Genomic DNA, 26,571 nt, shown 5'->3' with positions numbered 1-26,571 from the left:
TTTACTGAAAAGACAAAGCTGTTCTTTGGAAAAAGAAGGAACTTCCCCTTGAGCTTAAAGGTCAGCTTGGGAGGAGGTAGGGTAGAGTTGGTATAGTGGACAAAACAAAAACAAACAAACAGGATCTAGAAATCTAAGAGGCAGTATCTAGGGAAAAACTAAAGTAAACCTTAGTTAACTACAGAAACTAGTCATGAGTCCAAAGGAGGTGAAGGTTGGAGGAAGCTCCAGGGTTCCCTACCCTAAAGAGGATTGACCTTTTACTTAGCCAGGGCCCAGTATGAATCAGGATCTAGTCAAGGAGATGAAAGCTGTGCTAGTTTGTAATAACTAATCTGATTTGAAAGCAATCATGTGTTATAGAGAAACCATAAATGCTTTCTACAAAATACAGAAATTGTAATAGTGAAAAAGACAAACTTGAAATAAATTAAAGCTATCTTCTGGATGTATCCTTCCTTATTTTATTATCTTTGTTTATTGAAGTATCTGCTTTGTGACTTGTAAGTTATGATGTGCATCATTGACACACTAGTTATTTTAATAGAGAGAATTAATATACTGAAGTGGTTAAAATGTATTAGTAGACTGGAAGAGCAAAGGGAGACACTGAAATAACAGAAATAATACCAATGGCCAGAAGCAGCTTCTAATCTCTACTGGGAGAACAACAGTAGGCGGTTTGGATTTATAGACCATAGAAGCTTAGAAGTGGGAGCTGGGTTCCAGTTTTCCATGGGAAACACATTATGTACCTCAGAGGAATGGGACTGGGGGATGGATAAAATAAACAGTCAAGTTGATTCTTTGGTAAGGACAAAACTGTTACAACATTTTTTTTCTTCACTTCTACTGCTAGGAAGCTCAGATTCTGGTTAATAGTTCACTTTTGACAAATGAATAAAGCTTTGTGGCCATGTGGCTGTGATTGCTTTCTCATATTATTTAACCTGTGATAATTTTGTTTTACCTTCTTTTACATTACATATTTCTTTATGCATAGTTTCAAAATCTTTTAGACAAATTCCACAATATCTCCACCTCCCTGCACACCCTCTCCATTTAGATGTTAATTATACATTAATCTATAACTTTTCTATGTCCATTTCTACTCCACTAATGTCTCATTTGCATCTCTTCCTATAAAATATATAGATTTTGGATAGAGTTGTAACTATGGAGGATATAAAGTCTAACTCTATAGTTTTAGTTGTGTGCTCATAACCTAAATTTAAGTATGAAGGCATAATCAGGAAGGTTTTCAACAGAAAGTCATCTGGTCTTTGTCAACTTCCACTGTGTTCCCACGAGAAAGCTTTGCATTGACAGATGTACCAATGGACCTGGGATAGAGAACCCCAAACTTAAAAATTTCTAAGCTATCAAGAAATCCTATTTATCATTTTATTTTTTTGAAAGGATATAAAAAATGAAATGTCAGAGCTATAATGTCAGGACCGTTTAAAATGTCAAGTGCTTGTTGTTGCATAGCCTGGCTGTCTGCTGTTATGATCAAACCTCCAACTGGAGTAATAATTACAGATGATGCATTGTGTTTTCATGCACAACTGGACCCAGATTTATAACAGATCAAATGGAAACATTCTCATTGCTCAGGCTCAACTTTCCTTCATTCACTACATAGTTTTAGACTTTTCCTATGAGACAGAACATTATTACTGCTTCAAGATAGCATTTCAGGGTAAGAATGACAAAAAAAGGGCACAAAGAAAGTTCTTCCCTTTGTGGGACCCCCATAGGACCTTACCCTCAACTTGAATCAACAACAGTAGAGAATGTTCCATCCTCCAAAGGGAGGATGGACAACATACTCTATGCTACACCTGAGGAAGATGGGTCGATTTTGGGGCAGCATGGAATGTTCCTACTCATGACCACAGAATTTGAGCTCAGATCTACAGGGATGCAGAGGTCACATAGGCTCCTAAGCTGATTATGGACACCAGACTAAATCAAATCGATGGGGTTTACAATCAACAATATTTATACCCTTATCCCATATTAGGGAGCTACTCTCTTCCCTGATCCAGCTTTCTGGTTCCTTTTCCCAGCCATGACATCATCTCCCCAGACAATAATTAGGATCCACCTGCATATCAGATTTCAGGCTCAGGCAAAACAACAACAACAACAACAACAACAACAAAAACAACAACAACAACAAAAACACTAGTATAGCTACAGGCCCTTTGAAAGATAACTAAAATATGTCTATTAGCTATCTACAAAATGGAGGACCCCCCCCCAACACTTCATCTGCACTATTCCAGCCTTTAGGTCCATGATTGTTCAACAATTTGTTTGACTTTGTATGTTAACTCTCTTTTCAACCACCAGGTTCCAGATGCTAGCAGGATGCGACCAGACTTCCCTGGACAGACAACCCCACCAATGTGCCTTGGAGCTCTGCTTCCCCACTAGGGAAAGAGAGATATAGGCTGGGAGTATGGATCAACCAATCAATGCCCATGTTCAGTGGGGAAGCAATTACAGAAGCCAGACCTTCAACCTTCTGCATCTCGCACTGATCTTGGGCCCATACTGCCAGAGGGTTAAAGAATAGGGAAGCTATCAGTGGAGGGGATGGTATAAGGAGGTTTGGTGGTGGGAATTGTGTGAAGCTGTACCCCTCTTATCCTATGGTTTTGTCAATGTTTCCTTTATATAAATTTAAAAAAAAAAAGAAGTAAGTTTCTTGTAGGGAGCTGGCTGGTGGTGCAGTGGGTTAAGCTCACATGGCAGAAAGCGTACAGACCACCATCAGGATCCCTTTTGGAGTCCAGGCTCCCCACCTGCAGGGGGTTTGTTTCACAGGCTGTGAAAGCAGGCCTGCAGGTGTCTTTCTCTTCTCCTGTATTCCCCTCCTCTCTCCACTTCTCTCTGTCCTATCCAACAACAACAACAGCAATAACAACAACAACAAAGATGACGATAAATAACAAGGACAATAAAAAGGGAAAAATTTTTTAAATGATAAAAAAATGAAAGTTTCTTGTAGATCAAACCTCAGTCAACCATAAGACATAGATGCAACAGGACCCAAGGGGACAACAAACACATTTGTCAAATGTATATTGAATCGAAGACGAATGCTAAATTCCTGAGAAACTGCCTGATAGTCTAGTCTGTTTTATTTCAAGTTGAAAATTACATTTGTAAAGAACCATATGTGAACTTCATTTTTAACCAATAGATATGGAAACAATCCTTTAGTTTAATTATCATGTTCTAATCTGCTGAAAGAGTACTACTGAAAAATAGAAAAACAAAAATGCACTCTATCTTTGACCTTTATGAAAGCCTTTGATGGATTTAAATAGTGCATTCACTAGCTGATACCAATTATAACTTAGATTATGAAACTGACAGCATGCACATGGGTATATTTTCATTTCTTCTCATTTTGAAGTTCTGAAAGCTGGGATAGGTGGTTTCATAGCCAACTCAATTTCACCTTCCCTAGTCCAGTCTTGTCAGATGGTTTGGAGAAAGTCTATCTCCTGTGTCTGGCTGCCTCCCATTACAGATTATTTGCAGTACATTGGAAAGATCGAAACTCTTGGACACAGTCTCCAGAAGATACTCATCTTTTTTTATACCACTGATGAATTCTTCTAATGTCAATTCTCCTAGAAAATAGTGAACAATAAATGAGAAGTTTCATCAACACCATTCACTGGCATATATAAGACACTGATTTTTTTTTATATTCTTCTTTGTTAGTACTTTACCTAAATTAGACTCAAGATTCATTAAAGATCTTTATGTATAAAAATATTCAATAATAAGATTACCAGTGAAAATGAAGGCAATGAATATGGTCTTTCTGAGTTGAGAATATTGGATAATTCTCCTGATAATCACACATACATTTGCATGTCTACATGGTATTGGCTATTTCACCTTTAATCTTGAAGATATGACAATTAATAAGGGCTGAAAAACTGTATTTCTAAGATGAGGAAAAATGAATGCAAAGTCCATTTCAGTATTTCTCTCTTGGAGGAAATAATTTCAGGGATAATCCAAAGGTGTGTGGAAAATTTAACAATTTTTAATTCCACATGTAAATATTGGTCATCATATCTCTCATTTTCTGACTTTTGACTCTTGATTTTACTATTTTGACTTGTACCATAAGTCCTATGGTGGCCAGTCCAGTGCCATAACACTCTCCCCTTATAGACACGTGTACTAACTGCCGTGCTTTTCATCAGACTCCTCCAGCAACATGTTTATGGAACCCTATGGAGTAGGATTCTCTGTTGATTTAAATGAATTGGATTGTAATTATGGTTGTGTTCCAAGTTGAATTATGCAAAGCAGTATTTATATGATTGACTTTGCTGTTTCTGGGACCCTGGGTTCCAGTGTTTCCCAAGTTGAAAAGCTTAACTGATAAGTGTAAGGAGTGGGATGGAGAGTGGACACACCAGTATGTTTACTAAGTGTGACCCTGGAAAGACTTTTCTTATAACATTTATTAACAAAACTGCATTATACCAAAGCATGGAATGAGGAACATCAAAAGTATTTCTATAGGTTTACACAAATTACGGCAGTTAATGCCAGGTCACCAGGACACTGTGATGTAGCCCTGTGACTATAACTAGGTATACATTATGTCACTATCATGCACTCCATAACCTGTGAAGAGTAGCACTGTTTGTCATATCAGTGTTTGTCATAGCATGCAGTTTTAGGCCATTTTGCCTTCAGGCCTATTGGCCCAATTGTTCAAAATCTTTTGTTATCCAACAGATGCCCATTAGAGAACAGTAACTGTAGCCTGAGGGAAACAGGGGTGACTGTATGTAGCCAAGTATTTCTTTTGTTCTATACTTACCTGTTAGTAATTGATAAAGTGATACAGCAGGAAAAAAGAAAAGTCAGTAATTGAGAAAATAATACAGCAGGAAAAAAAACAGCAATGCAAACATGCTCTAGACAGTAGAAATAAGGGATCTCCAACATGAAGTAATAGGTATTAAGAAATGAGGGGGGAGTCGGGAGGTGGCGCAGAGGGTTAAGTGCACATGGGGCAAAGCACAAGGACTGGCATAAGGATCCCAGTTTGAGCCCCTGGCTCCCCACCTGCAGGGGAGTCACTTCACAAGCGGTGAAGCAGGTCTGCAGGTATCTGTCTTTCTCTCCCCCTCTCTGTCTTCCCCTCCTCTCTCCATTTCTCTCTGTCCTGTCCAACAACAATGACATCAATAACCACAGCAATGCTAAACAACAAGGGCAACAAAATGGAAAATAAATAAATATTAAAAGAAAAGAAATGAGGAGTCTCCAACATTGTTGATCTCAAAGATATTGTACTCAGTATAGTTTATGACTGGGTAGAATGTTATCTAAAAAAATAAAAAGAAAAAAAGAAAAGGCCATACAATGAGTAACCAGAGAAAGTAAACCTACCTGGTACTGGAACAAAAATAATAAATACATTGACCAGTAGAATAGGTTTAAGAGTTCAGAAATAAGCCTCCATACTTACAGACATCTAATTTTTGACAAGGGAGCCCAAAATATTAAATAGAGAAAGGACAGTCTCTTCAACAAATGATACTGGAAAAATTAGGTTGAAACATGTAGAAGAATGAAACTGAATCACTACCTTTCACCACACTCATAAACAAACTCCAAATGGATTGAGGACTTGGATATTAGATCAGAAACTATCAAATACTTAGAATATTGACAGAACCCTTTTCTGTCTAAATTTTATAAGCATCTTCAATGACTCAAGTCTAATTGCAAGAAAGACAAAAAAATAATAATAAACCAATGGGACTACATCAAATTGAAAAGCTTCTGCACAGCAAAAGAAAAGCACTACCCAAACCAAGAGATTCCTTATAGAATGGGAGACCTTCACATGCCATACATCAGACAAAAGACTAATAACCAAAAATCGATGAGTTTACAGTCAACAACATTTATACATTTGGAAGATACTCTCTTTCCTGATACAGCTATCTGGTCCTTTTTCCAGCCATGACATCATCTCCCCAGACAAAAACTTGGGTTTACCTGCATATCAGATGTCAGGCTCAAAAAACAAACAAACAAACAAAAAACACTAATATAGTCATAGGCCCTTTGGAATATAACTAAAATAGGCCTACTAACTATCTACAAAATGGAGATCCTCAAATATTCATCTGACTATTCCAGTCATTAGGTTCATGATTAGTCAACAATTTGTTCAGCTTTATATGTTAACTCTTCTTTCAGTCACCAGGTTCCAGATGCTAAAATGATGCCAAACAGACATCTCTGGGCAGACGACCCCGCCAATGTGTCCTGGAACCCCACTTCCCCAGAGCCCTGCCCCACCAGGGAAAGAGAGAGACAGACTGGAAATATGGTTCGACCTGCCAATGCCCATGTTCAGTGAAGAAGAAATTACAGAAGCCAGACCTTCCACCTTCTGCACCCCATAATGTCCCTTCATCCATGCCCCCAGAGGGATAAAGAATAAGAAAGCTATCAGGGGAGGGGATGGGATAAGGAGTTCTGGTGGTAGGAATTGTGTGGAGTTGTACCCCTCTTATCCTATGGGTTTTGTCAGTGTTGCCTTTTTAGAAATAAAAATTGTAAAAAGAATAAAAAAGTACATAAAGAGCACACCAAACTCAGCAACAAAAAAACAAACGACCCTATCCAAAAATGGGGAGAGGATATGAATAGAATATTCACCACAGAAGAGATACAAAAGGCCAACAGACATATGAAAAGATGCTCCAAGTCATTATCAGAGAAATGCAAATGAAGACAACAAGGAGATATTACTTCACTCCTTTAAGAATGTCACGCACCACAGCAGCAACAAATGCTGGAGAGGCTGTGGGGACAGAGGAACCCTTTTGCATTGCTGGTGAGAATGTAAATTGGTCCAGCCTCTGTGGAGAGCAGTCTGGAAAACTCTCACAAGGCTAGACATGGACCTTCCATATGATCCAGTAATTCCTCTCCTGGGCTTATACCCCAAGGACTCCATAACACCCAACCAAAAAGAGGTGTGTACTCCTATGTTCATAGCAGCACAATTCATAATAGCTAAAACCTGGAAGCAACCCAGGTACCCAACAACAGATGAGTGGCTAAGAAAGCTGTGGTATATATACACAATGGAATACTATGCAGCTATCAAGAACAATGAACCCACCTTCGCTGACCCATCTTGGACAGAGCTAGAAGGAATTATGTTAAGTGAGCAAAGTCAGAAAGATAAAGATGAGTATGGGATGATCCCACTCATCAACAGAAGCTGAGAAAGAAGATCTGAAAGGGAAACTAAAAGCAGGATTTGACTAAATATGGAGTAGGGCACCAAAGTAAAAACCCTGTGGTGAGGGGTAGACATGCAGCTTCCTGGGCCAGTGGGGGGTGGGAGTGGGTGGGAGGGATGGGTCACAGTCTTTTGGTGGTGGGAATGGTGTTTATGTACACTCTTAGTAAAGTGTAGTCATATAAATCACTAGATAATTAATATGAGAGGGGGAAAATTAATTGTATATCTCGAAGTTTTTAAAACACAGACTGAGTCTTTTTAATATATAGGTTGTGTATTTGATGTGCGAATTCTCTCAAAAGCCTAGACCAAGTAGATCAGAAGCAACCAACAGCACAGCTATATACAAGATACTGGGTACTGTACAGCAAACCCTAACAGAAGGACTTTTCAAAGTTAACCCAATTACCAAATAATGCGATGATAAGATTAACTATCGAGTGTCTTTTTGAACCCTAAGACAGCAGGAATCTCACATCTCCACTATAGAGCCTCTACTTCCCCCAGTCCTTGAACCTTTGGATAGGGCCCACTTTCCTGTATGCCGCTCACAATCCATATCAAATAATATTGCATCTGCCAATCGCAACCTAATCAACACAACGATTGCCACCTCAACATGCTTCACTTCAGACTGTGTCCAGAGACTTCAGGTGTGGAATGACAACCCTTCAGCTTCATTACTTGGGTGAGACCTTTCCTTACATAGTATTCTCTAATTACATCCCAGGTGGTTCACTTTCTAATGAAGACCCAAAACCTAGATATACACCAGTTTCTGTGAGAGAGAGCATATGTTCACACGTATCCATAAACTACTGCAAAATATATACCTGAAAGCAGAAGTACACTAGAGTTTGCAGTGAGTACCCCCCTAACACTTCCTCTCCACTATTCCAAGCTTTGGGTCCATGATTGCTCAACAATTTCTTTGGCTTTGTATGTCAACTCTCTTTTCAGCCACCAGGTTCCAGATGCCATCAGGATGGCGGCCAGGCTTCCCTGGACTGAAGACCCCATCAATGCGCCCTGGAGCTCCGCTTCCTCAGAGACCCACCCTACAAGGGAAAGAGAGAGGCAGACTGGGAGTATGGACTGACCAGTCAACATCCATGTTCAGTGGGGAAGCAATTACAGAAGCCAGACCTTCCACCTTCTGCAACCCACAACGACCCTGGGTCCATGCTCCCAGAGGGCTAGAGAATGGGAAAGCTATCATGGGAGGGGGTGGGTTATGGAGATTGGGTGGTGGGAATCGTGTGGAGTTGTACCCCTCCTACCCTATGGATTTGTTAATTTATCCTTTCTTAAATAAAAAAAAAAAATATATATATATATATATATATATATATATATGAATGTCATGTATCAAAAAGAATAGTAACAACAAGTGCTGGAGGGATTGTGGAGGCAAAGGGACCCTCCTACACTGCTGGTGGGAATGTCAATTGTCTCAATCCATGTGAAGAGTAGTCTGGAAAACTCTCAGAAGGCTAGAAGAGTACCTACTCTACCACCCTACACTCCTCTCCTGGGTACCAAACACATCCATCCAAAAGATCTGTGTATATCTATGTTCATAGCAGCATAATTTGTAAGAATCAAAACTTGGAAGCAATGTAGGTGACTGACAACAAATGACTGAAAAATTTGTGGTATATACTCAATGAAATTCTACTCAGCTATTAAGAACAGTGAATTCATTTTCTTCACCTCATCTTGGATGGAATTTAAAGGAATCATGGTAAGTGAGATAAGCCAGAAAGAGAAGGATGAATATGGGATGATTTCACTCATGGACAGTGGCTGAGAAATAAGAACAAAAAGGGGAAACACAAAGTAGAACTTGGACTGGGTTTGGTGTATTGCACCAAAGTAAACTTCAAGTCCTGGTGTATAATAGTGGAGGAGAACGTAGGCTGTGGGTGAGAGTGTTTTGCAGAAAACTAAGAAATTTTACACATGTACCAACAATTGTATTTACTGTATACCATTAATCCCTCCAGTAAAAAATCAAAATACAAACTGAAATTGTAGGTTATGCTGTACCCATACATTTTTGTGGATAAACACAAATATCTAAAACATTCCAATTATGTCTCATATTCATAAATTATCACTTTTTAAAAATAATGCTCTTTCCTTTGTTCAATGGCAAAATACTAAAATATGTCCTTAGAAGGAACTTTTATCTTTGCTTCTATGTTTTCCTTATGGAAAAAAAAATTGGTTGTAGGACACAACTCAGCAGTGGATAGGAGTGGTATCCCCTATGTATCCTGGGGGTGGAGAGGTTTAATGCAACTGTGGGGTAAATCAAAGTGAAGTAGAGAAAACTGAAAATAAAAAAGGGTAAAACACATGTAGGTGGTAGCATCACTGGTTGAGGAATAGAAAGATCAAAGGAAAAGAAAAGAAAGAATAACTATCTCTTACAAAGGGAAATCATAGCTGCAAAATTCCTGGTTCAAAAAATATCTCAAATGTTTAGGGCTTCAGCAAGAACAAATGAGAAATGGGTGTGAAAAAAGGAGAGCTGAGGTCTGCTTTGACTATTCACTTATAACACTTCTCTCTTAACACTGCTAGACTTGAAAGAACTATGTCAAGATACCAGGTTGTGGTTGTAATGTCTATTGAAAAGTCACACAGGTCAGTAATGTGGAAAAGATACAATTCTTTTTTTTTTAATAGTGATACAATTAACATATACTAGTTTAAGGTGTACAGTCAAATAATTTGATATAATTATATAATCCAAAATAACTTCAAAAAAGGCTAATTAATATCATCACTTCATGTACTTAAAATATTTTTCAGTGATGAGAATTTTTAAGGTCTACTCTCTTAGCAACATAAGAGGCATATATATATTTTAAAAGATATAGATAGATGTGTATATTTTCCAATTATCTTTGAACTACCCATATTTGATTTTCTCATATTACCTAAACACTTACCCTAAAAGGTATGTCTCTTCCAAATTAAACCAGTCTTTGCATACCATAACTTGAAAATGTTTACCAAGTTATATACAATCATACAGCAGTTGGGATGCATTGGATCGACCTTCCCGTGATGCATCCCGTGAGTACCCATTCATTGGGGAAACTGACGATCCTTCCTAGCCGACTGAATCCACATGGATCCCAGTCACTTTCAAAGCCAGCAACAAGCAGCTCCTGACAGCTTTCAACCTGACTCTGTTGACTGGCTACGGGAGAAGGGCAAACGCTAGAAGAAGAAGAATACAGCAGTAAAAGCTTCAGAATTCTACATGCAATCATTTATCAGGACTGGCTGTCTTCCTTTTTGATTTAATTTTTCAATGGTAGTGAATATTGACTTTTAACTTTCTGTCTTGGTGATTCTTTTCACATTCCCATAGCTAAATGTGTCTGCCGATAATATGAAAATAAAATCGACTTGCTGAATTACAACTATTTTACCTTTTTGTGGTAAAAGATTCAAATAATACAAAAAGTATAATGGTGGAAATCTTTCAATTTCTGTGTTGACCAGTTACACTTTCTGTTGGTGATTAACTTATTTATTTATTTATTTATTTATTTATTTATTATTTTAACCAGAGCACTGTTCAGCTCTGGTTTGTGGTGGTGCAGGGCATTAAACCTGGGACTTTGGAGCCTCAGTCATGACAGTCTGTTTGCATAGCCATTATGCTACCTACCCTCAATTAACTTCTTTGTTTTAATATTTTAATTAGTTTTATTTATTTTTCTATTAGTGATTTATAAGATTAAAAACTATTAGGAGTAAAGATCCACAACCATTTCCACTACCAAAGTTCTGTGCTCCCAACCCCCTCAATGGTAACCATCATAGTTTCCAATGATATATACGTATTTTTTCCTCCAAAGTAGTTTTCTAGATGCCTTCTTAGCACTGCATATTGTACTTGTTTCTTTTTTTTTAAAACAATTTATTTCTTTATTGGGGAATTAATGTTTTACATTCAACAGTAAATACAATAATTTGTACATGCATAACATTCCCCAGATTCTCATTTAACAATACAACCCCCACTATGTCATTCATCATCTTTCATGGACCTGTATTCTCCCCACCCACCCACCCACCCCAGAGTCTTTTACTTTGGTGCAATACGCCAACTCCAGTTCAGGTTCTAATTGTGTTTTCTTTTCTAATCTTGTTTTTCAACTTCGGCCTGAGAGTGAGATCATCCCATATTCATCCTTCTGTTTCTGACCTATTTCACTCAACATGATTTTTTCAAGGTCCATCCAAGATCGGCTGAAAACGGTAAAGTCACCATTTTTTACAGCTGAGTAGTATTCCATTGTGTATATATACCACAACTTGCTCAGCCATTCATCTGTTGTTGGACACCTGGGTTGCTTCCAGGTTTTGGCTATTACAAATTGTGCTGCCAAGAACATATGTGTACACAGATCTTTCTGGATGGATGTGTTGGGTTCCTTAGGCTATATCCCCAGGAGGGGAATTGCAGGGTCATAGGGTAGGTCCATTTCTAGCCTTCTGAGAGTTCTCCAGACTGTTATCCACGGAGGTTGGACCAATTGACATTCCCACCAGCAGTGCAGGAGGGTTCCTTTGACCCCACACCCTCTCCAGCATTTGCTGCTGTTACCTTTTCTGATGTATGACATTCTCACAGGAGTGAAGTGATATCTCATTGTTGTCTTGATTTGCATTTCTCTGACAATCAGAGACTTGGAGCATTTTTTCATGTGTTTCTCAGCCTTTTGGATCTCTTCTGTGGTGAATATTCTGTCCAAGTCCTCCCCCCATTTTTGGATGGGGTTATTTGTTGTCTTGTTGTTGAGTCTGGCAAGCTCTTTATATATGTTGGTTATTAAACTCTTATCTGATGTTTGGCATGTAAAGATCTTCTCCCATTCTGTGAGGGGTCTCTTGGTTTGGGTAGTGGTTTATTTTGCTGTGAAGAAGCTTTTTAATTTGATGTAGTCCCATAGGTTTATACTTGCTTTAGTCTTCCTTGTAATTGGATTCGTTTCATTGAAAATGTCTTTAAAATTTATTCAGAAAAGAGTTCTGCCAATATTTTCCTCTAAGTATTTGATAGTTTCTGGTCTAACATCCAAGTCCTTGATCCACTTGGAATTTACTTTTGTATTTGGTGAAATACAGTGATTCAGTTTCATTCTTCTGCATGTTTCAACCCATTGTTTCCAACACCATTTGTTGAAGAGACTCTGCTTTCCCCATGTAATAGTCTGGGCCCCTTTGTCAAAGATTAGATGTCCATACGTGTGGGGCCTCATTTCTGGGCTCTCAATTCTATTCCACTGGTCAGTGTGTCTGTTCATGTTCCAGTACCAAGCAGTTTTGATGACAATGGCCCTATAATACAGTTTGAGATCTGGGAGTGTGAAGCCTCTGGTTCTGTTCTTTTTTCTCAAGATTGTTTTGGCAATTCTAGGTCTTTTCTGGTTCCAGATAAACATTTGTAGCATTTTTTCTATTCTCCTAAAAAATGTGCTTGGGATCTTGATGGGGATAGCATTAAATTTGTAGATGGCTCTGGGTAATATATTCATTTTGATGATGTTAATTCTTCCAACCCATGAACATGGAATATCTTTCTACTTCTTTGTGTTTTTTTCAATTTCTTTGAGTAGTGACTCATAATTTTCAGTATACAAGTCTTTCACTTCTTTGGTTAGGTTTACTCCTAGATATTTTATTGTTTTTGTTGCTATAGAAAAAGTAACTGATTTCTGGATTTCAATTTCTTCTAACTTAGTGTTTGCATAGAGGAATGCCACTGACTTTTGAATGTTAATTTTATAGCCTGACACATTACTGTATTGCCTGATGATTTCCAAAAGCTTCTTGCTGGACTTTTTAGGTTTTTCCATGTATACTATCATGTCATCTGCAAATAAGGAGAGTTTGACTTCTTCTCTTCCAATCTGTATGCCTTTAATTCCTTGCTCCTGCCTGATTGCTATGGCAAGAACTTCCAACACTATGTTGAATAGTAATGGTGATAGTGGGCAGCCCTGTCTAGTACTTGATCTGAGTGGAAATGCTTCCAGTTTTTCACCATTGAGTATGATGTTGGCTGTAGGTTTGCTATATATAGACTCCACTATCTTCAGTAATTTTCCATCTATTACCATTTTTTGTAGTGTTTTGATCCTGAAGGATGTTGTATTTTGTCAAAGGCTTTCTCTGCATCTATTGATATGACCATGTGGTTTTTGGTCTTGCTTTTGTTGATGTGGTGGATCACATTGATTGATTTACATATATTAAACCAACCTTGCATGCCTGGGATAAACCCCACTTGGTCATGATGAACCATCTTTTTGATATACTGCTGTATCCGGTTGGCTAGAATTTTGTTCAGTATTTTTGCATCTATGTTCATCAGAGATATTGGTCTGTAGTTTTCTTTTTTGGTTGTGTCCCTGTCTGCTTTTGGTATCAGGGTGATGTTGGCTTCATAGAAGCTGGCAGGGAGTATTCCAGTGTCTTCAATCTTCTGGAAGACTTTTAAAAGTAGAGGTATTAGTTCTTCTTTGAAAGTTTTGTAGAATTCATTTGTAAAACCATCTGGTCCAGGACTTTTATTTTTGGGAAGATTTTTGATAACTGTTTCAATTTCATTAGCTGTGATGGGCCTGTTCGTGTTATCCACTTCCTCTTTACTTAGTTTTGGAAGTTGGTAGGTATCTAGGAAATCATTCATTTCTTCCAGGTTCTCTAGCTTGGTGGCATATAGTTGTTCATAGAAGCCTCGCATGATATGTTGAATTTCTGCAGTGTCTGTTGTGATATCTCCTCTTTCATTTACTATCCGATTTATTTGGGTTTTCTCCCTTTTTTGTTTTGTGAGTCTGGCTAAAGGTTTGTCGATTTTGTTTACTCTTTCGAAGAACCAACATTTACTTTCCTTGATCTTTTGTATGGTTTTCCTATTCTCAATGTTATTTATTTATGCCCTAACTTTAGTGATTTCTGTCATTCTGGTTACTTTAGGATTCCTTTGTTGTTCTTCTTCTAGGTCTTTAAGATGTGCAATCAGGCTGTTTATTTGTGCCTTTTCTTGTTTCTTAATGTGTGCTTGTATAGCTATGAACTTCCCTCTTAGGACTGCTTTAGCTGTGTCCCAAATATTTTGATAGCTTGTGTCTTCATTTTCATTGAACTCTCGAAACATTTTGATTTCTTCCTTGATTTCCTCTTTGACCCAGAAGTTGTTAAGAAGTGTACTGTTGAGCTTCCACATTTTGGGACTGTTACTAATCTTTTGTTGATTGTTAAGTGTTAGTTTAATTCCACTGTGGTCTGAGAAGATGCTTGGGATGATTTCAGTGCTCTTGAATTGGCTGACACTGTCTTTGTGGCCTAACATATGGTCTATCTTTGAGAATGATCCATGTGGATTTGAGTAAAATGTGTATTCCAGTTTCTTGGGATGAATGACTCTGAAAATGTCCAATAGTTCTAGTTTATCTATCTCTTCATTTAGCTCCCTTATGTCTTTACTGATTTTCTTCCTGGATGATCTGTCAAGTTGAGATAGTGAGGTGTTGAAGTCCCCTACTATGATTGTGTTACTGTTAATATATTGCTGTAGCTCTTTCAGTAGAAGTTTGATGTATTTAGATGGCTTCTCATTGGGTGCATAGATATTAATAATTGTTAAGTCCTCTTGATTGACTGATCCTCTGAGCATTAAGTAGTGTCCATTCCTATCTTTTTTATTCTTATCTATTTTAAAGTCTATCATGTCAGATATGAGAGTAGCTGTTCCTGCCCTTTTTTGTGGGCCATTGGCTTGTATGATAGTTTTCCATCCTTTCACTTTAAGTCTGTGTTTGTCTTGTTGAGTTAGGTGAGTTTCCTGTAGACAACATATTGTTGGGTTGTGTTTTCTGATCCATCTTCCTACTCTGTGTCTTTTAATAGGTGAATTCAGGCCATTGACATTTATTGATATCAAAGACTGAAGATATTTTAACGCCATTCTTGTAGAGTTTTAGAGTGTTTTGATATATGGCCTATTTGTGGTGGTCTGGTTGTTTATAGGAGACCTTTCAGAACTTCTTTCAGGGCAGGCTTGGTGATGGTTGCTTCCTCCAACTGTTGCTTGTCTGAGAAGGTTTTGATGCTTCCATCTAGTCTGAATGACAATCTAGCAGGATATAGTATTCTTGGCTGAAAGCCTTTCTCATTGAGCACTTGATAGATATCTTGCCATTCTCTTCTGGCCTGTAGTGTTTGTATGGAGAAGTCTGCTGCTAATCTTATGGGTTTTCCTTTGTAGGTGACTCTTTGTTTTTCTCTTGCAGCCTTGAGGATCCTTTCTTTATCCTTATTCCTTTCCATTCTAAGTATGACATGTCTTGGTGTCTTTAGGTCTGGGTTAATTCTGTTTGGGACCCTCTGGGCTTCTTGAATCTTTATGTCTTTGGTGTTGTCTAGACTAGAGAAATTTTCAGCTATTATGGCCTGGAGAATGCTTTCTTCCTCTCCTTCTCTTTCTTCCTCTGGTAAGCCAATAATGCGTATATTGTTTCTTTTGAAGTCATCCCATAGGACTCTGTTGTTGTTTTCAGCATCTCTTAATCTCTTTTTGAGATCTCTTACTTCTTTTTTAGTTGTCTCTAATTCATCCTCAATCTCGCTAATTCTGTCTTCAGCCTCATAGATTCTATTCTCTCTGCCCTCTACTGCTTTCTGGAGTTCATCATCTATTTTGTTGCCCTGCTCTGACACTGTTTTAGCTTGTTCAGCTAGTTGCCTTCTTAGCTCAGTGATTTCAGCTTTCAGTTCTCTAATAACCATGAGATTATTAGAATTTTTTTCCATATTTTCATTTGTTGTTCCTGCATTTCTGATTACAATTTTTTCAAATTCTTTACTCACTCCTGTTATTATTTCCTTAGCTAATGTTTGGATGTTGAACTCGTTGTTTTGTGCTTCACCCTCTGGAGGACTTTTAGCTGGACTCTTGTCCTGGTTCGAGTCTCCAATATTTTTTCTTGTTGTTTTAACCGTTTTATATATTATGTTATGAGTTCCCTTTATCAGTACTTTTCAAATTATTGATCACTATTGCCTGGATTGACTTGTGTCTAAGTAATTTAATTAAAGGGGTTACTGTGGTGGAAGTTAACAGTTTTTTCATTCCCTGAGTTGGAGCTCAGTGATGTAAAAGCCTCTTTTTTTTCTTCCCTGTAGGCTATGGGAGCCTGAGGGCTTTTAAACTATCAATAGGCTTCTTAGCTTAATCACTGACTCCTGACCAAGAGATAAAGCAGGGTGTGGCAGAGATAATCCAGTGGTTATGCAAAGAGACTTTCACAGCCCCTCAGCTATGCCACCGAGGTATAGGTCTTCTCCTGAGTTTAGATCTCTGTCCCCTGGTGTCCCTCCCTGTTGCTGCTCCAGATTCTGAGGGTAGTAGCAATGAAGACTCAGAGTTGCACTTGGTGAGTCTCTGGGGAGTCCTTTCCTCCCTTCAGCTGTCCCCTTGTTGTGGAGCAGACTGGAGGTGGTGTCTCCACTGATAAACTGTTGAACTGTTAGCAGTCACTTAATCTCTCCTTAGGCCCCTCTCTCCTCTCTGTCACCAGCCACGCGTGTTTGTACTCACGGGTGATTTCCTGGGTTCCTGTGGTCATTCTAGTCCTGTCTTGTTTCAGTCCGGGTGGTATTCCTAGTTGACCCGGGAGAGGAGAGGAGAGGACAGGAGAGGAGAGGAGAGGAAGCTATCTGCTGCTCGTAGCTCCGCCTCCGGAAGTGGAATCCTACTTGTTTCTATTTTATATCTTCTGTTGTGTTTTATATAGCATCTTACCAGACATTCATTCATTTTGGGATTATTTATAGATCAGTCACCATGTGCCAGGAAGTCTGAAAACACAGACAAGACTAAAATATATGCAACAAAAATACTTAAAGCTTTCATGAAATGTACAGCTCTTCTTCTTTTTCTTCTCCCTCTCCTTCTCCTTCTTTTTCTTCTTCTTCTCTTCTTCTTCTTCTTCTTCTTTTCTCCTTCTCCTTCTCCTCCTCCTCCTCCTCCTCCTCCTCCTCCTCCTCCTTCTTCTTCTTCTTCTTCTTCTTCTTCTTCACCTTCTCCTTCTTTATATACTTTTTTCTTGTGATACCAAGGTCCCACTCCTGAGCCAGCTTTTTTCATTCTTTTGATTTTATATATGTAGAGAGAAAAAAGAAACATGAAGGAACACAAAGGGAGAGGCAACAAAGCACTGCTTCACCATTTGTGGGGATTTTCATGATACCATATTGTCCCTAGCTGGTGCCAAGGCTTGAACCTGGTTACTCACACGATTGGGCTCATGCTCTACCAAGTTAACTATCACTTGGTATCCTCTTTTTATTTTCTTAGCATCAATCCTATATATCTTTTTTGGAATAACTTTGCCTTGCTAACTACCATGATAATTATGCATAACACATTTTTTCTGTCTCGACAAATTTGATATTAGTCATTCTTTTGTTAACTATTTGTAGTCAAACTAGGATTCTCATATTTGTTCCTAAAGTTATTTTGTTTATATCCTGGGAAAAGGGGGCAATATAATTGTCATAATCTTAATTTCAATATTCACTGGGTTATCAGATATCAATGGTGGGCTTGCTTTTTTTAGTTTATTTTTCTTGATGAGGACAGAGATGAAAAGAGAGAGTGTGTGAAAGAGATTACAGCCCTGAAGCTTTCTTTAATGCAGTGAGAGTTGTTCTCAAATCTGAGCCACATACATGGCAAAGCAGCACACTGTTCAAATGAGTTATTTTGCTGGCTGTAGGTTTGCTTTATGATTTGAAAAAGGTACAGTGCTAGCAAATAGCTCACTCAGTGGGACCCATACCTCACCACATACAATGTTCTGAACCACACAGAGCACCCAGGGAAGTTTCATGAATGGAGTAGCAGTGAAGGCATTTCCCTCTTTCTCTGTCTTTCCCTCATTCTCTCTCTCTCTCTCTCTCTCTTTCTCTCTCTCTGTCTTTTTCTCTCTTAGTCTTTACCTCCTTATAAACACAAAAAGATTGGCCTGGGAACAGTGGAAATGCACGTGCATGAGATCCCTGCATAGCAAAAATAAATATTAGTACATAGTCAACTCTATTCTGTAATATTTAATTGAAGTTTCTACCAATAAACCGTGTTTCATAACAAAAATAATAAACAACACAAAGTTATATTTGAGGGATCTGTACTTAGGCTTGTGTAAATGTGAATAGCTATTTTCCTCTGTGGTGCTAACTTTCCCTTCATGTGTGATGAAGCATTGTATTTTTCTGGCAAATACTGGCAAAATCCCTTCAGACTTCAGCAAATAGCAAACTTCCACATCTTTGTTATACTATCTTCCTTATCCTCTGGTGCGCTAGACTGTCTTTGCTTAGCAGTAAAATTTTACTATCCTATTGTCTCTTGATGAGATGATCTAATAACCCCCAAAATTCCCATATAAAAGTAAATGCTACCATTTTTACTTCTGCATATACATTTTATGAAAACTGATACTTTGGTATTTCAAGGCACAAATACAAAAAAGGGAGTGATAATGTGTAATTTCAATTGAGTGTGCTATACTAGCTTCTCTACACCCTAAAATTCTTATTTTCATCTGCTGTATTCCTACTTTTTGGTCCCTGTTTATTAAAGATATTATCCTGCTTTATATTTTATTGCCTTTCAGTCACCAAGTTGCAGATGCTACTATGATTCCATCCTGAACTCCCTGGGCATGTTACCTTACCATCGTGTCCTGGAGCCTCACCTCTCCAGAGCCCTATCCCACTAGGGAAAGGTAGAAACAGGCTGCAAGTACGGATTAACTTGCCAACATCTATATCCAGTGGAAAGACAATTACAGAAGCACCTTTTGCAGCTCAAAAATAATTTTGGTCCAGGGGTCGGGTGGTAGTGCAGTGGGTTAAGTGTATTTGGTGTGAAGTATAAGGACCAGGGAAGGATCCGGGTTAGAGCCCTGGCTACCCACGTGCAGGGGAGTTTCTTTACAAGTGGTGAAGCGGGTGTGCAGATGTCTCTCTTTCTCTCCCCCTCTCTGTCTTCCCCTCCTCTCTCCATTTCTCTCTGTTCTATCCAACAATGACGACATCAACAACAACAATAATAACTACAACAACAATAAAACAGGGGCAACAAAAGGGAAAATAAAAAATAAAAAAATAGAAATAGAAATTTTGCCCATACCCTAGAAGGGGAGAAAAGCTAGGGGAGGATGACCAGAGGGCTCTGGACACCAATTTTATCAGACCCTGGAGAAATAAGAGGGAAAAAGAAAGAGCATTCAGAAGTAATAATAGGTGTAGATGTGTCTTAGAAAGGAAGAGAAGGCAGGACCATAGGGAACAAAAGGACAAATATAAATATAAATAGTTATAGAAATAATAGTCAACCCACTCTGTGACCTTGAGAGAACTACTGCAGTTTCCAATGGAGGGAATGGGGATATGAAACTTTGGTAGTGGGATAGATGTAGAATTAAACCCCTGTTGTCTTTTAATTTTATAAATCTCTATTAAGTCACCAATAGAAGCAAAGAAAAAGAACAAGATGATATTGTGTCCTTTGGAACAAAATGGATGGAATTGGTGGTGATTATGGTTAGTAAAGTGAGGAAGGAAGTTAAGAGTTAAGGACAACTACAAGATGATTTCACTTATATGTGGAATATAGGAAACTAAAACACATGAACTTGAAAGTAATATATGTATATATGTATATGTAAACAAATATCTAAGATATTGGGACAATTAAGGTGGTTATTACTCGGGGGAGGGGCACAGAAGTTCGGTGATGAGAGTGGTGTATGTGCCACTAATATCTTACAATCTTTTATTTTAAAAATATTTAATTTAATTTATTATTGGATAGAGACAGAGAGAAACTGAGAGAAGAGGGGGATGTAGAGAGGGAGAGAGACAGAGTGACACCTACAGCCCTGCTTTACCACTTGAGAAGCTTTCCCTCTGCTGGTGGGGACCAGGGGCTTGAACCTGGGTCCTTGCACACTATAATGTGTGCGCTTAATCAGGTGCACCACTGCCTGGCCCCAATATCTTACAATCTTTAGAGGGTGTAGTGGTGGTACCCCTGGCTGAGCGTACATGTTATCTTATAACCTTGTAAATAACTAACAAAAATATAAAAAAAGTCCCATGCTAATATTATATTTTCCATAATAACAAACTTCCTGTTTTTCAAAGACTTTGTAGATATGTTGCCAAAACCTCAAGTTAACTACAGAACTGTGGAGACCAAATTCATTTGTTCATTCAATTGTCTCCTCTTGAAGTGTCTGTGTTTTAATCCTCCTTTTCCTTTCAGTTATCAGATACAAAGAGACTGAGAAGGAGAGAGAAAAGAGATATACCACAGCACTGTTTAACCATTTGTGAAGCTTCCCCTTTGCATGGTGTTCTCACATACCGGCCTTGGGCTTGAACCCAGGTTCTCTCAACTGGTGAAGTATGTACTCTACCATGTGAGTTTCACTTTTCACTCCTACCTCTGAAAAAGAGTCCCACCTTCTGTCAGGTAAAGGGGATTCCATATTTTAGGGTATAAAAGAGCAGGTAAAGAAATGACCAGAAAAAGAAAAAATATAGAAAAGATACTAAGAATGGAAGTGGAATAAAAAATGGATCATTCTTTAGAGAAAATATAGTGAGAGGGAAGGGATAAACACTTTTTTAAAAAATTGAAAACAGGGGTTTGATTTATTTTTTAAATACTTTTGTTCCATATAGCTTATTATTATTATTTTTTATTTATAAAATGGTAATATTGACAAGACCTTAGGATAAGAAGGGTACATTTCAACATATTGTCCACCCCCAGAGCTCCATACCCAGTCCCCTCCCTTAATAGTATCCCTATTCTTTATCCCTCTAGGAGTATGGACCCAGGATCATTGTGGGGTGCACAAGGAAAAACACTTTTAAAAGAAGATGGTAGCATTGAAGGTTTCTACAGTAGAGAAAATACATTTATTTCTAAATTGATAATAAGGCACCAGTAAAAGAAAATAATGACTAGAATATATTTCAGAGACATTGTGAAAACTTCACTTCAGTTTCCAACTAGTCAGCCCCTGTATCGTAGTTAACTTTCCTTCATATATCTCAGCTTGTCATGTATCATGTATTGAATGCAGATATGGTCAAGAAATAGTTACTCAATTAAATCATACAACAGAAGACTTGACCGATCAAACCTGAGGCCCACATTATATAACAACTAGTGTTCTGTGGAAAGGTTTGTACACTAACTTCCCCACCTCACCACTCTGAGATACAAACCTTTTTCCTTGTAAGAAAAATGAGTTTAAGGTGAGTGGCTAACTTACCATCATTATTTATGTCAATCTTGTGAAACACCAAGTCTGTGAATTCTTCAGGACTCAGAGTTTGCTGACCCTTAAGTGCTTGCACAGCCTGCAAAGAGAAATAAATTCAGAGTTCAACATTGCTGCAAGCAAAAACATTTTGTCACCTTTCCAGTACAATATGACAGAATTTGGGTTTATGCTTAAGGCAGTTTTGCTATTTAATATTTTCAAAATGTTAAGTGAAAAGATTATATGCCATTTCTGGAAATTAAAGGAAATGGACTGAATATGGCCCAAAGTTGTATTTTATAAAGCACAAGGTCATCTATTCAGCATATTCAGTAACAAGAAATGTTAATAATTCACTGGAGAGAATTATAAAGGTCACTCTGGTAAGAGTTTTGGACTCAGAAAGTGGACAATACTCTTAATTTCAAAACAGTTTTCTTTTGATCTTATTGATGAACAGTAAAAGATGTTATATAAGCATCTAAGGCTTTCTTTTCACCTCCTGTCACTGGCACCTTTAGTCTTTTGTGCCCTTTTATGACTGATCGACTGGCAAGACAGCCATGTATCCCTTGAAGGGACTGAATTTCTCTCACAGTGTCAGCACCTTTTCATTTTAAAAACTGCCAGGGGACTCAGGGACAATGACACGTCCAGCCTTTCTAAAAGGAAGATTTAAACATTTTATTCATCCATCCACATTTCAATTAAATTACCCAATTCATAATAAAAGAAAAGATTCTGGGCAGGAAATTACTCATTTGAGATTTTGAACGTAACAGTCTAGATTGAACATGTAAGAACCTTTAGAATACTGTGCTGGTGACATATTTAAATTAGAGGCATAGTCTTAAATATGACTATCTTTTTTGTTGCTTCCCAAGCATTACTAATCCAGAGTAAATCTAAATAAGAATATTAAAGTACCAGTCTTTGTCTTAGTAAATCCAGACCTCACAGTTAATCAACTTGGAGCAATTATTGTCTAAGTATAGTATCATATTAAATATAATGTTTAGAATTTCTTAGTAGAGAGAGAGAGGAGAGGAGAGGAGAGGAGAGGAGAGGAGAGGAGAGGAGAGGAGAGGAGAGGAGAGGAGAGGAGAGGAGAGGAGAGGAGAGGAGAGGAAAGGAGGGGGAGGGAAGGGAGGAGAAAGGGAGGAAAAGAGAGGACCAGAACATCAGTTTGGCACATACAATGCTGGGGATTGAACTTGAGAACTCATGCTTATAAGTCTGGTGCTCTATTCCCTGTGAAACCTCCTGGACCACCCCTCAGTTACTTATCAAGCAATACTTTAGTTCTGCTCTTACAAAGATTACTCCTCAGGCATCTTCATTCTTAGTTCACATCTATTGCTATATAAACCACTTTGCATTTAATCTGTACACTGTAACACTTTCTTCACCAACGTGGAGAAAGAGATATGTTGCTTTAGAACTGTAAGCTCAGAAGTCAGGTGGTAGCGCAGGGGGTTAAGCACACGTAGCGCAAAGTGTAAGGACTGGCATAAGGATCCTGGTTCGAGCCCCCGGCTCCCCACCTGTAGGGGAGTCACACAGGCAGTGAAGCAGGTCTGCAGGTGTCTATCTTTCTCTCCCCCTCTCTGTCTTCCCCTCTTCTCTCCATTTCTCTCTGTCCTATCTAATAACAATGAAATCAGTAACAACAACAACAGTAAGTACAACAATAAAACAAGTGCAACAAAAGGGAATAAATATAATAATAATTTTTTTTAAAAAAAAAAGAACTGCAAGCTCACTTTATTTATTTTGTCTCAATACTCTATGAATTCACAGTTTGTAAACTTGAGAGTGTACTGCATGGAGAAGAAAATGCTGGTGTGCATTTAACCATGCAGTGAGTCCTAACATTGCTTCAGCAATTCCAAAGTATATATGCTACGAATATCCGTCTACATTGAATGCCATCAGCAGTGCCACAGGGAGAAAATCTGGATAGTTACACAGTATTCTTCAGAGGATACTTAACTGCTTCACTCACCATGAAGATAGTCAATAGTTCCTTTTTGTCAATAGTACCATTTCCATCAACATCATACAGCTTAAAATACCATTTCAGTTTTTGTTCAATTTTACCTTGCACAACTAGATTTATAGCAGCAATGAACTCTAAAAAGTCAATAAATCCATCCTATGGAAAACAAGATGAAAGAGAGATAAATATTTAAGGAGAGCAACTATTTTTGTTTTTTATATCTTAGAAGATATTATCCATAAGCAGGACCTTTAGTAAAATTTAATGCAATCCCCCTTGTAAATTCAGCTTAGACCTTTCCCCTTGTGCTTTATTAAATAATGCACAGGTAATTATTTAATGCATATAGAAATGGCAACTTTAGACATATTCATAAGTGACTTTGTAGAGAGAGTATCTATTTCTTATGTCAAAGATATTAATCTGAAATGAAGACTGAGCCCTCACCATTGAGTACTCTGCAGTGTCCTTACCTGAATATCTTCTGGTTTTGTCCTCCAATCAATGAGAAGAGCAAATAATAATTTTTAACAGAAAGAAACATACCATGTAGCTAAATTCTGGGTTTCTTTTTAATGAAAATTTTGTTGAACATCTTGAATTTGTGAAACTCCAGGATTCCTTAGAAGTGCATAATTTTCAGTATGGATCAAAATGTAGATGTCTCCATTTTTGTATAAAGATTTTATTATATTAATCAATTTTATTATATTAATCAAAACATTTGCTTAAGGGAAGGGGTAGATAGCATAATGGTTTTGCAAAGAGACTCTCATATGTAAGGCTCCAAAGTTCCAGGTTCAATCCCCTGCACCATCATAAACTAGAGCTGAGCAGGGAGAGCTCTGGTTAAAAAAAAAAAAAATGCTTAAGAGTTGTAAGCTTAGCTATCTCTCCTCTTACTGTTTTATATTTGTATTTTTTCAGGTGAATAAGTTATTGCTTATTTATTTTTTTATTTATAAAAAGGAAATACTGGCAAAACCATAGGATAAGAGGGGTATAACTCCACACAGTTCCCACCAACAGAACTCCATATCCCATTCCCTCCCTTGATAGCTTTCTTATTCTTTTATCCCTCTGGGAGCATGGACCTAAGGTCATTGTGCGGTGCAGAAGGTAGAAGGTCTGGCTTCTGTAATTGCTTCTCTGCTGAACATGGATGTTGTCAGGTCGATCCACACTCCCAGCCTGTCTCTCTGTTTCCCTGGTCGGGCAGGACTCTGGGGAAGCAGGGCCCCAGGACACATTGGTGGGGTTGTCTGTCCAGGGAAGTCTGGTGAACCTGGTGGCTGAAAAGAGAGTTAATATATAAAGCCAAACAAGTTGTTGACTAATCATGAACTTAAAGGCTGGAATAGTGCAGATGAAGAGTTGGGGGGGGGGTCTTCATTTTGTAAATAACTAGTAGGCCTATTTTAGTTATATTCCAAAGGGCCTGTGGCTATAATAGCTTTTTTTTTTCCCTGAGCCTGAAATCTGATATGCATGTAGAGCCAAGTTATTGTCTGGGGAGATGATGTCATGGCTGGAAAAAGATCAGAAAGCTGGATCAGGGAAGAAAGTAGCTCCCAAATATGGGAAAGGAGTATAAATATTGTTGACTGTAAACCCCATTGATTTAATTTGGTCTGGAGCCCATAATCAGCTTAGGAGCCTATGTGACCTCTGCATTCCTGTAGATCTGAGCTCACTTTCTATGGTCATGAGTAGGAACATTCCAAGCTGCCCCAATTTCAGAACCCATCTTCTGCAGGTGGAACACAGAGTATGTTGTCCAGCATCACTTCAGAGGATAGAACATTCTCTACCGTTGATGATCCATGTTAAGGACAAGGGGGGCCCACAAAGGGGTCTATTGTGTTGCTCCTGATAGAGATGGCTGGTAACATTGGGGAGAGGGATTTATTCGAAGTCTAGGTCCATCATGTCTGTTTGGGAATCTCAGGACTCTCTGACTAGGGCCCCCAGCTCTTGGGGTGGCCTGATAGTGACTAAAGAGTCATCGTTAAAATATGCCAGTATCTTGCCCTTATAGTGTTTATGTACACTACTATTAATTTGTAGTCATATAAATCACTTTTAATTAATATGAGAGGGGAAAAATTGATTGTCTCAAACTTTTTAATGCACAGACCATAGGCTGAGTCTTTGATATGATGACTCTCTTAAAAGCTTAAACCAGGGAGAACAGAAGCAACTGGTGGTACAGCTACATACAAATAATGTCAAGGACATATATTATGATGATATTGTGTATGATACAGCAAATCCTAACAAAGGGATTTTTCAAAGTTAACCCAAATAATATGTTTATAGCAAAAGCTATCTATTGCCATCTTAAACCCTAAGACAGTAGGAACCTCCTGCTTCCTCTATAAAGTCTATATTTCCCCAGTCCTGGAACCACTAGGCTGGGGCTCACTTTCCTGCTTGCTTCTCTCAATTCATACCAAATGATATTGCATCTGCCAATCCCAACCTAATCAATGCAACGAGTACCACCTCAGCATGCTTCATTTCAGACTTTGTCCAGAGATGTCAGGCATGGAATGTCAAACCTTCAGCCTCATTACTTGGGTGAGACCTTTCTTTTCATAGGATTGTCTAATTCCATTCCAGGAGGTTCACTTCCTAACCAAGTCCAAAAACCTAGATATAGACCGGGTCCCATGAGACAGAACATATGTTCACATGTATCCATAAATTAGGGCAAAATATATACCTGAAAGCAAAAGTACACAATAGTCTGCAGTGAGTCAGTATAAAGTTCATAATGAAATAGTGTCTGCTTAGACTTAGATACCCTCCTCACCTACTTCCCTCACTTACTCCAAAGCTAACCTTATCAAAGCAAGGACTGGAGAGTT

At 38.3% G+C, this 26,571-nt stretch overlaps 1 protein-coding gene across 2 annotated transcripts in view; it reads right to left on the bottom strand.

Moving 5' to 3' along the window:
• Window positions 1-3,076: 3,076 nt before the first annotated feature.
• The window catches only part of GUCA1C (guanylate cyclase activator 1C), a 51,995-nt gene continuing 28,500 nt past the window's right edge, over window positions 3,077-26,571 (bottom strand). The window contains exons 2-6 of one of the 2 annotated variants that reach the window (XM_060197008.1): window positions 23,708-23,857; window positions 21,708-21,799; window positions 19,760-19,762; window positions 14,544-14,573; window positions 3,511-3,647 (exon numbers count right to left, since the gene is read on the bottom strand). In XM_060197008.1, coding sequence (XP_060052991.1) covers window positions 3,605-3,647; window positions 14,544-14,573; window positions 19,760-19,762; window positions 21,708-21,799; window positions 23,708-23,857 — 318 coding nt within the window. In that variant the 3' untranslated portion in view covers window positions 3,511-3,604. Of the gene's footprint in view, window positions 3,651-14,543; window positions 14,574-19,759; window positions 19,763-21,707; window positions 21,800-23,707; window positions 23,858-26,571 lie in introns of both variants that reach the window. The other variant, XM_007538170.3, reaches the window with a different exon arrangement.

This window comes from Erinaceus europaeus, chromosome 9 (assembly GCF_950295315.1).
Source record: "Erinaceus europaeus chromosome 9, mEriEur2.1, whole genome shotgun sequence".
NCBI lineage: Eukaryota > Metazoa > Chordata > Mammalia > Eulipotyphla > Erinaceidae > Erinaceus > Erinaceus europaeus.
Note: the sequence above shows the minus strand (reverse complement) of the source record. Positions and strands in the feature narration are given on the sequence as shown.